Source organism: Symphalangus syndactylus, chromosome 8 (assembly GCF_028878055.3).
Source record: "Symphalangus syndactylus isolate Jambi chromosome 8, NHGRI_mSymSyn1-v2.1_pri, whole genome shotgun sequence".
NCBI lineage: Eukaryota > Metazoa > Chordata > Mammalia > Primates > Hylobatidae > Symphalangus > Symphalangus syndactylus.
Window position 1 is genome coordinate 72,959,485 of NC_072430.2, and position 17,233 is coordinate 72,976,717.

Genomic DNA, 17,233 nt, shown 5'->3' on the forward strand with positions numbered 1-17,233 from the left:
TTCTTAGAATTTGGAATTTTGATCTTTTACCAGCAGCAATGTGTACAATACCCTCTCGCGATGCTGTGCAGTGGCAGTGAACCTCAGCTCCCAGGCAGCCATTGCAATCACAGGGCAAAGAACTGCTATCCTGCAGGGCACTGTGCGGCCAGATGATTTTGCCCCACTGTGGGCCAATGTAAGTGTTCTGAGGAAGTTTAATGTAGTCTAGGCTAAGCCATGATCTTCAGCAGGTTAGGTATATTAAATGTACTTTTTGACATAGGATATTTTCAACTTACAATGAGTTTATCAGGATGTGACCCCATGTGAAGTCAAGGAACATCTGTATATTGGTTTGCTTTAAAGAAAGGGGCACCATGATTCCTGTAAAACCTTGATGCCTAGAGAATGGGTAGGCTTTTAGTTTTCTGCTGCAGCATGATATAAAATAAAATAATAAAATAAAATAAAACTTGCTCAACAGCATAGGGAGCAGGTTAGTCACATAAGGGATTATCACACTGTGTCCTTCAGCACATCCTCATTTGTGCTGCAGTCTCCTTATGTTGCTAGAATGGAGGTGAACTTGTCCATCCAGGCTATCATTAGTTCATTTCACCATAAGGTGGTTTAAGTACTGATAAGAAACCTGTTCATAACCTGAATGCCCACTTAGTCAATGATGAGAGCATGAAGAACACTCTAGGAAGAACAACAGTGGACTGGGGGTGGTGTCCACCCAGATCCCTTTCCTGTCCTGCCATTAACTAGTCCTCACTTCATCACTCTGAACCTCAGTTTCCTCACTTGCAAAATGAAAGGGAGAGAGAATAAGATATTTCTTTCAAATGCACCCAAATCTGTGATTCCATGAAAAGATTCGTGAGAAAATAGTCACTCAAATAGCAAATATTTTCTAAACAAACCCGGATTAAACATCTTCAATGGGTTCTTTTCACAGACGGGACATGAAAGCTTTTGGTGTGCACGTCTCATGCATTGAACCAGGATTGTTCAAAACAAACTTGGCAGATCCAGTAAAGGTAATTGAAAAAAAACTCGCCATTTGGGAACAGCTGTCTCCAGACATCAAACAACAATATGGAGAAAGTTACATTGAAAAAAGTGAGTTTCTGGGCGGTGCCAGTGTCCTCTGGAATTCTTTGTCCTGAACAGCATGAAGGAGATTCAAATACAGATGAAATAACAAGGTTCTGAGTAATACCGCAATAAGGATCTTAACCATGGATCAGGGATCTCCTATTAATTTCAGTGTCATCTCTTGCTTGTGTTTATAAACATTTACTGAGCAATTACAAACTGCCAAGTTATCTGCTAAGTGTCTTATGAATTATATCATTTACTCCTCAAAAACTATTAATGAGCAGAGGCTTGGGAAAGTGAAATGTCCTGCTCAAGATTACACAACACCTCCTAGTCATGCCTGGACCTGAGCCCAGGAAGGCAACTCGAGCCACGGTCTTCACCTCCTCTTTTCCTCAAGCACCAGTTGTAACTTGGCATTAAGGATTTATGGTGGTTACAAAAGATAGAGAAGTTTCAGCCTCTGACCTCTAACTAGTTTACAATCTAGTTGACAACAAGAAGTAACCAAGCGAGAATGTAAAACAATGAAACAACGTAGCACACAATAAAATTGATCCATTACTTCTTAGGTATAATCTAACAGCCCAGAAATGGTGCTAGATTATGTGGTTTCTAATTCCCCAGGGAATTTAGACCAGGAAAAGAACATTGCTGGTTAAGCCCTAATGGGGCAGGTCAGGTTTGAATAAGACCCGAAGGACAGGAAATAATTACTTGGGTGGAAACTTTCTGGAGCAGGAATACGTGGAGGAGGAGATGGAAGACACCAGGAGCCTTCCTGGTCAAGAGATTGAGTCAGAGATGGGAGAATAATAATAAAGATGACATAATGACGGCTAACAAATAGTAAATATTTACTATGTACCTGTCACCATTCTAAGTGCTTTACATGGACACTCATTTAAAATCCCCCAAAAAGGGGGGAGGCATAGAGAAGTAACTTACCAAAATTGTACCATCAGTAAGTGGAAGAGCTAGATTTGGACCCAGGCAGCCTGACCCTGCCATTTATGCTTGGCCATGGCACTATAATGTGAACAAGGCATTAAGGACTTTGGTTACACTCCTGTTATCAGGCCTTCCCTTCTGCCACAAACTTCTTGGGTCAGTTAAAGTTTACTTGATACTCCTCAAATACTTACTGACCTCCTGCTTTGAGTTGAGCAGGGTTCCACTTAACTATGGGTAGTTCTATCCCTCCCAACTGTGCTCATGCGTCTTGATCAGTGGACTTGGTAAGACTGTCAACTGTGGCAAGGTTCATGGTCAGGAATTTTCAAGGCAGAGCCAAAAGCCAAGTTAGACCCCCCTCGAGAGGTTTTTAAAATGACTGACTCCTCCAACCACCATTACCCCAAACACACATACAGACACACACACACACATGCACACACACAGAGGTACACACATTATCTATATATCAACTGAAATGTCTGGTCTTACAAACGTCTTAGTGCTGACATGTCACTATAGGTTTAGAACCACTGCCATCAAACGCTCTACTTTTCAGTTCCTGACTCTGAAGGTTCTATGTAGGTTTCATCTAAGATGGAACTTAATACTTCAGAAACAAAACCCCTCATTTAAAAGAGCTTTCTCTGTTTGATATTGACACCGATACTTTTTAAATGCCTTTGAATATATCACTGACTTTCATCTCCAATTATTTTTGGCTTGGTTCCTGGTTCATGTGTTCTGTCTCAGAAATACCAAAAGGCATTGAGCTCAGTTTTACACTGGTGGTTCTTATTAGAGTTTTCAAGTCAGGACTTGGAGATCAGCCAAAGGCATGGTCCCAAAGTAGACCACAAATTGAAGGTCATCTTTTCTTAATTTCCCGAGCTGGGATAGTAGGAGTTTAAAATAGCCACTAAGACTTATTAGGTTCTTTGAACAACTTGTGGCCAGTGGGACTTGAAGCTGAAAGAAAGATCTAACATCATAGACTTTCCCTTGAGAAGACACAGCTCAGGTATGGTTTAAAAGTATGTGAGAATCATATGATAGCTCTACTTTGAATTTGGGGGGGAAATCTCTATGCCATTTTCCATAATGATTGTAATTTACATTCTCACCAACAGTATGCAAGAGTTTTTTCTCCATGCCCTTGTCAATGCTTGTTATCTTTTGTCTTTTGATAATAGCCATTCTAACAAATGTGAGGTGATATCTCATTGTGGTTTTAATTTGCATTTCCCTGATGATTAGTGGTGACAAACATTTTTTTCATATACCTGCTGGCCATTTGTATCTTCTTTTGAGAAAAGTCTATTCAGATTCTCTTCCCATTTTTTAATCAGGTTATTTCATTTCTTGCGCTGTTGAGTTTCTTATATATTTTGGATATTAACTGTGCATGAGATATAAAGTTTGCAAATATTTTTTCCCATTCTGTATGTTTTCTCTTCACTCTTTTAACTGTTTCTTTTGCTGTGCAGAAGATTTTTAGTTGGATACTATCCCACTTATCTAGTTTTGCTGTTGTTTAGCTTTGTGTTTTTGGGGTCATATCCAAAGAAATCATTGCCCAGACCAATGTCAAGAAGCATGTCCTTTGTGTTTTCTTCTAGTAGTTTTTTTTTTTTTTTTAATAGAGATGAGGTCACACTATGGTGCCCAGGATGGTCTTGAACTCCCTGGGATCAAGCGATCTTCCCACCTCAGTCTCCCAAAGTGCTGTAATTACAGGTGTGAGCCACCATGCCAGGCCTCTTTTAGCAGTTTTATAATTTTAGGTCTTATGTTTAAGTCTTCAATCCATTTTAAGTTGATTTTTTTATATGGTGTAAGATTCAGTTTCATTCTTCTTCATGTGGATATACTGTTTTCCCAATACCATGTATTGAAAAGACTGGGGTTCTAAACCACCACTAATCCCTTGTAAAAAACCTGCCTCTCTAAAGGTATCTTCGCTCATTATTCAAACATTTCATTTGCATGAGAACTGGGATCCTTTTAGCTTCCTGAGTCAGTACATTTGGGGATGATTCTTTCTTTATTTACAGATTATAGAAGCCTATACAAGTATACAAGTGCACCCTCACATCCACACATGCATGCACATACATGCACAAGCACATGTGCAACCCACATTTTCTCTAGACACATAATCCCCTAAAACAAATTAGAAATCAAACATACAACTTTCTGGGCTTAGGGGCCTCATGGGCTTTATGAAGTATCATTTCCTCATTGCTCTAAAGCACTGGTTTTTCAAAGTTTGATCCCTGGACCAGCAGCAACAGCATCATCTGGAAATTTGTTAGAAATGCACATTCTTGGGCCCCACCTCATACCTCAGTCAGAAACTCTGGAGGTGGAACCCAGAAACCTGGGTTTTAATGAGCTCCCTAGAAGAATCTGCTGCCCACCCAATCTTGAGAGCTGCTGGTCAAAAGAAAGCATTGCAGTATCCTTTTCTGAGGAATAGATAGTAAATCCTCAAAATGAGCCTCAATTATAATGGACAATTCAGAATAAATCCCCTGTATCCATCCTCCCCTTTGCACCCTAGACTTCCACTCTGCTTTCCCCTCTGCCAAAGAGTAAATGTGCTTTTGTCTCTTTTTAGGTCTAAACAAACTGAAAGGCAATAAATCCTATGTGAACATGGACCTCTCTCCGGTGGTAGAGTGCATGGATCACGCTCTAACAAGTCTCTTCCCTAAGACTCATTATGCTGCTGGAAAAGATGCCAAAATTTTCTGGATACCTCTGTCTCACATGCCAGCGGTTTTGCAAGACTTTTTATTGTTGAAACAGAAAGCAGAGCTGGCTAATCCCAAGGCAGTGTGACTCAGCTAACCACAAATGTCTGCTCCAGGCTATGAAATTGGCCAATTTCAAGAGCACATCTCCTTTTCAACCCCATTCCTTACCTGCTCCAACCTGGACTCATTTAGATCGTGCTTATTTGGATTACAAAAGGGAGTCCCACCATTGCTGGTGGTGTCCCAGGGTCCCTGCTCAAGTTTTCTTTGAAAAGGAGGCCTGGAATTGTACATCACATAGGCAAGTCCTGCCCTGTATTTAGGCTTTGCCTGCTTGGTGTGATGTAAGGGAAATTGAAAGACTTGCCCATTCTAAATGACCTTCACCGTGGCCTGCCCCATGCTTATGGTCCCCAGCATTTACAGTAACTTGTGACTGTTAAGTATCATCTCTTATCTAAATATTAAAAGATAAGTCAAACATTTTCATGAGTGGATAGACGTGTTCTGTTACCTTACTGAGGATGACTAAATGACTGAAGCTCGGTTCTGATAAGCTTTGAAAAGGACAGGAAAAGGAAGGGTGATCAAGCATTGTGTGACACTGGTATAAGCTAAGGGCAGCAGTAAAACACTAGATAGAACTGCAAACAGAAGCAAAGAAAAATATAGGAAAAGGAATAAGGGGACTGCAAAAAAGAATATATACATAAATATATATATATGAAGAGAGACTCCCCAACACTCAGACAAGCCTTACTAGAGGGAGCTATGGAGGTGAACATCCTACTCAAGACCACTAAGAACATTGATGCACACAGTTTTCTGGTGGAAAGATGTAATGACATAGTAACTAATCATTCCAAAAGAAGAAAAATGTAACATTTTTCTTCTGGTTAGTTTATTCTGATGATTGTAAAAGTAACAAGACCCAGACCATGTGGCACAACTTACACCTGAGATGGCTGGAAATCTTGCATTTGAAGTGTCTTTGAAGCCGCATGAAGATATAGAGCTAAATAAAAACGTTCTCTTTAGCCTACAGTTACAGTGGGATTAGATCTGCATCTTGCTTGTATTCATGTTTCTAAATTGAATAGACCCTGGGCCCACACCCCATCCAAAAGAAAGGGTTCCCTAAACAGACGTTTCCCAGTTCCAACAGCCAATACTGCTTGCAAAGGTTTGTAGAATATTTACAAGAAGAAGCCTGTAGTGGCAGAATGCAACATTTTTTGCATAATAATATGGTGTAAAAAGCCAGGGAAATTAGCTAATGCACATGAGCAAGTGTGCACGTGCACACACACACACACACACGCATATACACACATGCTTAACACATTGCGAAGAAAGTCTGCCTGTAATCCCAGCAGGTCAAGGCAGAAGGATCGCTTGAGCCCAGGAGTTCAAAACCAGCTTCGGCAACATAGTGAAATCTTGTCTCTACAAACACTAAAAAGTTAGCTTGGCATGGTAGCGTACATCTGTAGTCCCAGCTACTTGGGAGGCTGAGGCAGAGGATCACTTGAGCCAGGAGGTTGAGGCTGCATTGAGCTGTGATCATGCCACTGCACTCCAGCCTGGAAGACAGAGCAAGACCTCATCTCAAAAAAAAAAGAAAAGAAAAAAAGAACAAATGTTTAATATCTGCTGCTTGAAACCATATCCGTTTGAAGGTATTAGTAATTCTATTCATTTTTAATCACCTTTCCAGAAATATCTGCTTGTGAGGTAATTTTGTCCTTTCAAGTTTACAACATATTGGTGAGTGAAAAATCAAATTACAAATGGTGTCAATCCACTTGGATATACATTTCATAATTTTGAAGAAGGATATACTCATCATTTTTGCATCAAAATGAAAAAAAATCACAGCGAGAATGAGATGGAGGAATTCTCGGGCGAAGTTAGCTAACCTGCCTGCCTGTGAGGTCATCCCCATCTTGGACCTAGCCCCAGAGACAGCTCACTTGTAGATCTCTCGTTTCTTCTTGTTGCAGTTAACCACCCCACAGTCCATCCTTGGAGGTAAAGTTCACCAATGTTGTCTGCTGGGGCCCCTCCTCACCTTGAATTCACATCTTGGCTTCATTTCACTGCTTTAGAATTATTGACAAGCTGCTCCCTGACTTTCCAGACCTCACAGGGCTGCCAAAATGTTTAGACTCTGAAGGAACTTTCTTTGCCAAGCTTGTAACCATTTCAGTCATATTCTTGGGCCTACCTAATTGTGTTCTTTCTTTTGTTTTGCCTAGACCTGAGTTCTTTGTTCATTCCTTCCAGTAGCTACAATTTGGTAACTCCCTGTTTCATCCAACCAAAAAATTCTCTCCTTAAAACAAATGTCACCAGGCGTGATATTATTCCAAAATAATACCAAATATATTCACCTAAGCAATTTTTAAAGGTTTTTAAATTACATGAGAAGGTGGGGTGTTGGGGGCATAGAGGCGTAAGTCTCTACAGAGGCACAAGACATTTGTGGTAGGGAGAAAGGGAGGGACGAGGATATCAGACAGTCACTATATCAGGCATCTTGGGCATGGGTTCCTAGACTTCTCTCTATCTTACCATAATCACTTCTAATTCTCTGTTCTTTTGGGGGAAATACCTATCAAATTTTTATCTGTAGATATTTGAGGAAACATATTTTGACTATGATGGACATTCTTCTAAGTACTGGCCTATAATAAGGAACATGATGGATGTGAGGCCTTCCTTCCTAGAGCCTTTTAGAAATAATCCAAGTCTAAGGCCAATACTCGAGAAGCCTTAGAGGACTTTCTCCAGGAATGCATGGCCAAGATGAATGGAGATGTTGTCCTCCACCACATCTAGCTTGAAGGATTCTTCCTCACTTAGTTTAGAGAGACCAAGAGAACCTCTCAAACCCTCCCTCTGACCTGATCCAAAAATCCAAGTGTGTCCTTTATCTGGGTATCCACAAAATATTCAAATCTGGAGTTTTTATCTTTCCCACCCCAAGACGTTTTCCCAGTCCAGCACCAACTACTGTCAATTTAATCTCCATAAGGATCTGGAGTCTGTCTACCTTTCTTCATCTCCAGTGCGATCACCTGTTCAAGCTACCCTCATCTCTTGTTTCTACTACATCATATCCACCTTGTGCACCATCACTGATTTCTCTTCATTGTAGTCAGAATTGTTCAAAATTAATATCTAATCATCCTACTCCTTCTGTCGTTGCTTTCTTAAAATCTTCAAAGTGTTCCTGTTGCACTTTGGCTGAAGACTAAAATGCATTATGTGAACCCTGCTGCCACCATACTCCTCATTAGCCTCATTTTATAGCACTATTCTCTTCACTTGGCCACCTCAGCAGCTTTCCCATGCTTCTCCCTGGAAAGTTCCATCTTACCTGGTTTTCTAATTTCTTTGTCCTACAGATCTCAACCACGTCCTCAGGGAAGCCCGCATAATTTCAAATTCTGACCACCACCTCTTTATCCAGTTAGGTTCCCATCTTGTACACTCTCACTGTGCCCTGTAATTTTCTTCAGGAATCTCATCACAGTCTGTAATTGTATATGCATATGGTTAGTTAATATAGGTCTCCTGTATCATATCATAAGCTCCATGAAATCAGGAATAATCATGCTTTGCTTATCTTTGTATCCTCTTACCTAGGACCTCGCTGGCACACAGATCAATGTTCAATACATATTTGTTGAATGAACACAAAAATTAGTCTATATTAGCCTTTCTAACTAAGGGTCAATTTATTACTCAAGATCAAGCTGGTCAGGTGCAGTGGCTCACACCTGTAATCCCAATACTTTGAGGGGGCCAATGCGGGAGGATCAGTTCCAGAGCAGCCTGGACAACACAGGGAGGCCCCATCTCTACAAAAACAAATTAAAAATATAAAAATTAGCTGAGCATGCTGGCATGTGCCTGTAGTCCTAGCTACTCGGAAGTCTGAGGCAAGAGGATATCTTGAGCCCAGGAGTTTGAGGCTGCAATGAGCTATGATTGCACCACTATAGTCCAGCCTGGGCAACAGAGCAAAACTCTGTCTCTAAAACATGAAAAATAAATAAGTTTTTTTCAAAAAGATCAAGCTTGCTGATCCCATTAGTTGTGTTGTCAGTGTGTCAGTTCAGTCAAAGTCTCGTAACTTCCTTGAGCCTTTCAGGTCTTCCTGAAGGCTCCCCAGCTCTGGCTCTGCTCTCAGCCTCCCCTGATACTGAGCAGTGTTACTGTAGTGATTTCCCACTACCTATTGCAAAGGAGCCTGCCTCCATGCCAAGCCATCCTGGGCCCAGTAGGCACAGAACTAAAAGAGCACCAGGGATCATTGAGTCTATTTCTCTGCTTACAGGCAGGACATGTCTAAGCCATCCAGCCTGAAGAGAATCTCTTCTAGTTAAAATCTCTCCAGAAACTCTATAACTTCTGTTACCTTAGGGTAGACCAATACTTAATGACCAATATTTCACCCTGACCAATAGTTAATGAGAAAATTTTCCAGGAAACTTCTTTAAAAAACGATCAATTTTGGCTCTTCTGCACACTATTAATCCCAGTAGTTTTCAAGAACGCAAGACATCACAGTCCCATCAATGTGGAGGAAAAAGCTAAACATTCTCAAAATGAAAAACATTTTTATATTTATGACGACTCAATCTAAGCCATAGTTTATAAGGACAAAGCTGACCAAGAGTTTTGTGAGTCTTTGCAAGTTGAAAAATAAGATAATTTGATATTCCTAATGCTAACATTCTTCCTCAACTCTGCAATTCATTTTTTAAAAAGAAAATATAATTTCCATCCTAGTAGATGAGGTACTAATACAGCCAGAGCTTTAGTACAGAATCTGGTTTAGTAGCATTTCCAAGCATCTTTCTTTTTTTTTTTCTTCTATTTTCTTTTTTGCGTATAACACCTGCTCAAGCAGGAACCAGATCACAGTTCTTGCCTGATTAGTCCCTAGAAATAGCAATCCAGCCTAAAATAGTTCAGGCGAGGGCAATAGAGCATTCTGTCTCATTCTACAACTAACAACTCTCCTGAACTGTCCCATTTTACTTCCTTTTGAGAAACTGGAAACAAAAAGGATTCTGCTATGAATACATAGTGTAAGTTCTGGGCAAAAACCATCTATCCCCGTATGTAGATAAAATATTTACTTACCGTGTTCTGGGTCTGTTTCTTCCTCCTAGGTATGGCAACCGTAACTTGAGTATAATGCCACCCAATTAATGTTGATGCCTGAATTATGAACCAGGTAATCCAAACAACCTGGCTTGCCATGGGCATAATAGGAGAAACAGTCATAATGATTGCCTAATACTTAAGTATAGGTCAGATTTTTAATACACTTTACTGTCTATTACATGAATGATTTCACGTAACCCTAATCATATCTCACGTGTGCTTTTTAGAGATGGAGAAGTGAAATCACAGAGAGATGAGCAACTTGCTAAGGTTACACTGCTAGTGAATGTGGGCCAGGGTTCAAGCCCAGGCAGCTTGATGTTGAAGCCTATGCTCAGAACCACCACGCTGTATTATTAAAAAGGATTTGAGGCCGGGCGCGGTGGCTCATGCCTGTAATCCCAGCACTTTGGGAAGCCGAGGCGGGTGGATCACCTGAGGTCAGGAGTTCGAGATCAGCCTGGCCAACATGGCAAAACTCTGTCTTTACTAAAAATACAAAAATTAGCCAGGTGTGGTGGCGGGTGCCTAAAAAAAGAATTTGAGTCTCAGATAGTATTTCCCTAAACTTTGATTCTGGTTCAACATAAAACAAGACTGTTATTAAATTAATCTAGCATTAGTCTTACCTGGCCAATAATCAATTATGCATAAGAGTGATGCATAATTTTGAGCAATATACAAAGATATACCGTTTTTAGTTTTCCTATATTCTATTTTCAAAATTTTCTCACTCATGATGAAATAATAAAGGCACTTAAACATCATTCCTTAGATCCTTAAAGTTTTCTAACTAGATTTCTGGATTTTCTTTCTTTTTTAATCTTCTCTCTTTTTTTGTTGTTATGGATTTTGTCCATTCGTTGTGGTTAGTTGTTTCAGGAATTTATTTGCAATCACTTTTTGCTAATTTCAATAAAAGCTTTAGATCAACTGTTCTGACCCAAGATCAACCCTACACATCTTCCAGCTTTTAAGATGAGACAAAAGAAAAAGAACAGAAGTCTGGGGTCCCACAAATACTATGTCTCCAGATGGCTGTATTTTTTTCAACAAATAGTGGGACAAACTATGCTGGTCCTTGTGGCTAGGGCCAGTCCTGGGAACACTAATGAGAGAAATGAGGGGACCTTAGCTGGAATGAGGTCAGGGCCTCCTGGCACTACCACACTGCAATCTAAAAAAAAAAAAAAAAAAAAAAAAAACAGTAAGTGGCTGGACTTTCTCATTTGGCTGGAAGAGGTCATATAGCTCATAATCCGTCTCACAGAGACACTTCCACTAAGAACATTCCCAAGATGACAAGTTTCTGCTCCAATACCACTAAAGAATGGACGGTCACCACCTTCTAATTACCCTGTTGATTAGCTTTAGTTACTAGAACATTCTTTATAATTTTTCACCCAAAATTTCTCAGTGTGGATGAGGGGAGACATGGCTATTGTTTCTGCTGCCATCATGATGATAATGGTTCACATTCACTGAGCCTTTAAAATGAGCCAGAATCTACCCAGAATGCTATGTATGCACTTTCTCATGAAGTCTTTACAACGTTTACACAACAGGTGCATTTATTGTCCCATTTTACAAATGAGGATTCTAAAATTCAGTAATCTAAGATTCCTAAATTCTCACTTGATAAAATGCTCATTCCCAAAAATAAATATACAAGAAAAGCATAATTAGACAATGGATTTTAAAAGCCAAAATTCTTCATTAAAGTTCTTTCTGAACTCTGGAGCCACTGTAAATGAGAAACTCTAAAGCTCTGGGTGCTGAAAGCAGAAGTCAAGCCTCCTGGCCAGTCATCCCCAAGCACTTTCCTCATGCCTTCAGACCTTGAGAGAAATGACGGACAGTGTGTGCAGGCTCTTCCCACATTCCTCCCACTCTCTCCAACCCCTGCTGCAGACACCCTTTTAAGAAATTAGGCTTTTTTCATGAACAGAAATACATGCAGTTACCTTCATGCTTTACAAATGTCAATGCTCATTCTGAATGAAATAAACAAAAGTGTTCCGGTCAGAAAACCCTCCAAGCACTCAAATGTTCTTTGGACCCCCTCCCAATTGGCCATTCTTTCACCTCCAAGGTGGAATGGAATCTGATCTGAGTTCTGTCCCTGCAAGGAGCATTTTTATCACTGATTTAGATGAAAACAAAGGCAGGTTTGTTAACTCACCAGGGAAATACATGAGAAGACAGAATCTGGGTCTAAAATGCTGCTGTGAGTTCTAACCATGGACTAACAGGATGAAATGGTACAGGGAAAGGTGCAAGGCTCTGTTTTGCTTCCAAAAAAGCAAACATGGGATTCAAAGCCACACTGTGAAAATAATTGAGGTATTTTATGCAAAAGTCAGTTCCAAATGAATCAATGATGTGATATGACAGTGTGATTTAACTACTCCCGCCCCCCACCTCCAAAAGGAAAAAAGGGAAATCATGCTTTGATCTCATCTTAAATTTACAACATATAGAGTAAGGTTGGTAATGGCTACGTCTACTCCCAGCTGCTCAGGGCTCTGGTAAAACTTGCCTTCATTGTTGGGAACTCTACACTTATAGAGCAACAGACACTTTGGAGTTGGCGGCAGGAGAGCAGATTATCTGAAGTCCAGGTTAGCGGAAGGAGCTGGGTTTGTTTGCTTGGAAGAGACTGAGGGAAGACAGTACAGCCCACTTAAAGGGGCCTCCCTGAGAACAGGAATTAAACTCATATCAGATGGCACAGAGTGGCAGAGACAGGGTCATGGGTGGAAGTTACATGGAGTTCAAGTTCAGCACCAGAGAGGGGATTTTTGTACCACTAGGAGTTTGATCGAAGGGCAGCTGCCATTGGCAGGCAAGCACAGGAAAGACCATCCTTGGAATGGGGATGCCCGAGAAGGGAGTCAAGCAATATGGGGTTGCACTTGCTGACTTGGATGACATTTGGGAATTCTGTGGCTGGACAGGGGCTTTCTTCAAATATGGTACATACCAGCATAAAGAGATCTAAGCCTTTCTAATCACTAAAAGCTTGGGATGCAACAAGCCAAATGTCTCTTGCTTCAGTTTTCATGAGGCCTGAAATTTCATTTCTTCAAGACTTGAAAGAAGAGCCTTAGCTTCTGATGAGGAGAAAGGAGGCAGCTGCTGAAAGGAGAGGGAATACACATCAAGATGAACTAAAGCTAAATTTCAGATCTTGCCCAGAAGCAGCCCACAGGATTAGCACAGGGAAAAGGAGGTTGGAAGGATTCTTGGGGCAACCTGCAACCTGGGCATCCATAGCTAGTTTAATTGTGTGGGTGTGCAGTTGTCAGAAACATGGGCTCACTTCTTAAAACAGGTGTTATCAATGGATCCAGTATAAATTGAACAACAAAACTAGGAAAGAATATACAGTGAAACCTTAGTCTTCCTCTTCCCAGGCCTCTGGTCCCTAGCTAGGACTTTCTCCTGTGTCATTCCTGAGATGCGTATATATAGACAATGTATAGATAACCTTTTCACATACTTTTTACACAAACGGTAGCAGAGCTAGACTCCACATTTTCTCTACCTTGCTCTATAACGTTCAAATCTTAATGAACAAAAGACTAGGAATCCTAAAAAATAATGTTCACAGTCATCATTTTCAAATCTGGCCCTCCTTAGGCAATAGATGGCTGATTCCATCAGTTTTACTTCTTCAGTGCCTGACTTAACCAACATATTGTCAACTAAGTAACAAATGCAGAGAGGCTCTCTAAGAGAAAATGATGTTTATTTGGGAGTAGGGCATTGCAATGGGAATGCATGTGCCATAGTAAACTATGTGTGCATTCAGTGAGGTTAAAAAAAAAAAAAAGACAAGGAGTTTTAAAGGAAAAAATGAGAAGGATACATAATTATTTTGAAATGATTACCCTTGGCTACAAAGATCAATAACAAGGGTGGTGCCAGTCTGAGGTTGGGCAGACAGTTCCTGGGCAGATGTCCTTGCAGAAGAATTTTTTGTGTAAGGTCGTGATGGCCTTTGTGCAAGGTTGTGGTTTTTGCAATCTTTTATGATAGACTTCTTTAAAATCAGGCATGCAAACATAAGAACCCTCTCTTCACAGCCTTCATAGCTCTATTTGTGAGGGTTTTTTTTTTTTTTTTTTTTTTTAACACAAGTGACTCCATTTTGGTTATGACAACTTCACAACATGAAGTCATTAAATACCAATGCTGTTATTCCTTCATTAAATACTTGAAGTTAATATTCCCTATACTCTTGTTTCCTCTCTAATTTACTGCAGCAATTATATTTACCCTGGATAAAATAAGAAAGAAGATAATTGTATTGACTGTAAGCAATTCTTATGAGTTTAATGCCATTTATCAACAATAGCATTTACAAGTGGAATCACCAATCCATTAATAAATCATTCTGAAGGTAAGTTACTCCTCTAAGTGAAGTTAATTAATTATTTCAGGCAACTATTTAGAAAATATGACCTTCCCTTTGGTGATCTAATTCCTAAAGAGTGTTTGATTCACTAAGAGTCAGTTCCATGATACCAGCAGTCAAGACTTCTAAAAGTAAGACATTGATTGAAACTTTCCTTTTATTTATTTCTTAAACCTGTTCTTTCTGTTTTTTAAATGAGTACCAGAGATCCACTTACTTGACTATTGGCAAAAAGTAGCAAATGAGGCATTAACAAAGTTGCCCTGTCTGATTCTAAAACCTAAACCTCTTTGACAGTTCACTGTTAAGTAAACCACTTCCCTGCTGTGGGGAAATGGAGTCATCACACTGATAATTATCTTGAAATGACAGGGGAGCTGTTATGGGTTGAAATATATCACTCCAGCAAAAAATACATGTTGGAGTCCTAACCCCCACTACCTCAGAATGTGACCTTATTTGAAGACAGCTTCTTTACAGAGGTAATCAAGTTAAAATGAGGTCATTAGTGTGGACCCTAATCCAATATGACACATGCCCCTATAAAAAGGGAAATTTGGACACAGACACATGCGGGAAGATAACATGAAGAGACGCATGAGAAGATAGCCACCCACAAGCCAAGGACAGAGGCCTGGAACAGATCCTTCCCTCATAGCCCTCAAAGGAACCAACCCTGCCAACACCTTGATTTCTGAATTTTAGCTTCCACGAGTGTGAGACAACGTTTTTCTGTTGTTTAAGCCCCACAGTCTGTAGTCCTTCATTATGGAGCCACGCGATGATGGGGCTGTGGCACTGGCTTGGCAGCATGATGGAGTGAAACACTCCTCAGGAGTTCATCTAGCCCATCTTCTTGCCTCTGAGCATCTTTCCTGGATGAGTACTTTAAAAAAATGGTGAGAAATCTGTCTAGAAGCACCTCACAGGTGGTCAAGAACAGAGACTCTTGGATTGAGCTCCTGGGGTCAAAACCCATCTCTGCCCTTAGTATTGGCTTGACCACTGGCAGATTACTTAATTTCTCTTAGTTTTCTTATCTGTATAATGGGGGTGGGTGTACCTTGGACAGTCACAAGAATTAAACAAGTAAATGCATGTCAAATATAGCATAGTGCTTTTAATGTATTGTAGCTATTAGTATTATTCATTTTGTTAGCACTTTTTCAAATTAGCTTAGGTTCATGGCAGAACCTACCTATAAGTTGGCCCCCACCTTGATCTGTTATTTGAATGGATTGGCCAAGGTCAAAGACAAGGACAAGAGCAACTCTGACTTTTGTTCTTCCCTATTGTATAAGTTAGGTGTAACGAGAAGAGACCCTCAGCAGAACGCTCAGAATGATGAGAGGAGATCCGAGAACTGTGGGGAAAACAACCGCACCAAAATATCCATTCATCACCATTTTCTCAGCACCATTGTGGAGAGTCCTACCCATGGCTAGAGAGGAATGGCCCAAGATGGAAGCCTGGCTTGGCAATGCCTTCAGCTACCAGAAGGATGTTACTATACATAGTGGAAAGTTGCAAGGCCCTTCAGATCACCAACCCTCCTCCTAATTTCAAAGAAATTACCAGCAGGTAATTTCAAAGAAAAGGCAATAGAGGCCCTGAAAGGTGGGGAGACTTAAATAATACTATGTCAGATTCAGGACAGAGGAAGAGTTGGATAAGAAGAGACGGGCTTCCTCTATTGCGGGAAAGATAAGAGAGTTCAGTCACACAGCAGGAAAGCCGACCCCAGAGACTGACCAGAATAGAGAACTAAGAGCATGACACCCTCAGCCCTGTAAAGTTGTAGAAATAAGATGATAATGATGATGATAATGGTTATTACCAAATGTTGAGCAACTGTTCAATAACAGCACTAATTGTGTGTTCATCGGCTAATTGTTAATTAAACTGTGTTAACTGTTTTGCATGCGTGGTTACCTCATTTAATCTTTCCACAACAACCTTGCAGGATGGCTATGAAGAGGAGCAGAGCTCAGACAGGGTATGCAACTTATCCAGCATCTCAGATCTTAAGGGATAGCAGTTGAGACCACCAACGTCTACTTCAGACAGCCTCCTGCAGGCAGCCACCAGCAACAGATGCTGCTAAGGGCCCTTCTGGCTCTGTGGTTGTATGTTTTTAGAATATCTGAGTCACAGCCATGAGAAGTTTTATCTTTTATCAGTGAAGTCAATTCACTTGGTCATATAGTTTTGAACTATGAAAACTATTATTATAAAAAATAATTACCAGCCGGGCGCGGTGGCTCACGCTTGTAATCCCAGCACTTTGGGAGGCCGAGGCGGGCGGATCACGAGGTCAGGAGATCGAGACCACGGTGAAACCCCTTCTCTACTAAAAATACAAAAAATTAGCCGGGCGTGGTGGTGGGTGCCTGTAGTCCCAGCTACTCGGAGAGGCTGAGGCAGGAGAACGGCATGAACCCGGGAGGCGGAGCTTGCAGTGAGCCCAGATTGCGCCACTGCACTCCAGCCTGGGCGACAGAGCAAGGCTCCATCTCAAACAAAAATAATGATAATAATAATTACCACACTTTGGGGAAAAACAGGTTCTCATATCAAATCTTTGGTGAATTTGCATCCGACAGTTTCTGTTTTTTTTTTATTTTCTAGACACGGGTTCTCGCTATGTTGCTCAGGCTGGTCTCTAACTCCTGGGCTCAAGTAATCCTGCCAGCTCAGTTTGCAGGCAGCCGGGACTACAGGCATGCACCATCCCCGGCTTGCATCTGGCATTGATTGTTTCTGTGTTACCATAAACTTGCAGAAACCCTTGCTTTTCCGCAAGGTAATGACAACAGCACTTCCCCTTGCACTT

General features: G+C 40.8%; 1 protein-coding gene and 1 long non-coding RNA gene across 2 annotated transcripts in view; both read left to right on the forward strand.

Moving 5' to 3' along the window:
* DHRS9 (dehydrogenase/reductase 9) overlaps positions 1-5,284 on the forward strand; it is a 28,106-nt gene extending 22,822 nt beyond the window's left edge. Inside the window, 2 exon segments of the mRNA XM_063644728.1 lie at positions 944-1,107; positions 4,661-5,284. Of these exon segments, the coding sequence (XP_063500798.1) occupies positions 944-1,107; positions 4,661-4,884 (388 nt within the window). The 3' untranslated portion in view covers positions 4,885-5,284.
* A 9,057-nt stretch (positions 5,285-14,341) lies between these two features.
* LOC134737349 (uncharacterized) lies at positions 14,342-15,824 on the forward strand. Its single transcript, XR_010122178.1, has 3 exons — positions 14,342-14,385; positions 15,145-15,299; positions 15,706-15,824. It is a non-coding gene; the product is annotated as an uncharacterized lncRNA (long non-coding RNA).
* The last annotated feature ends 1,409 nt before the right edge of the window (positions 15,825-17,233 follow it).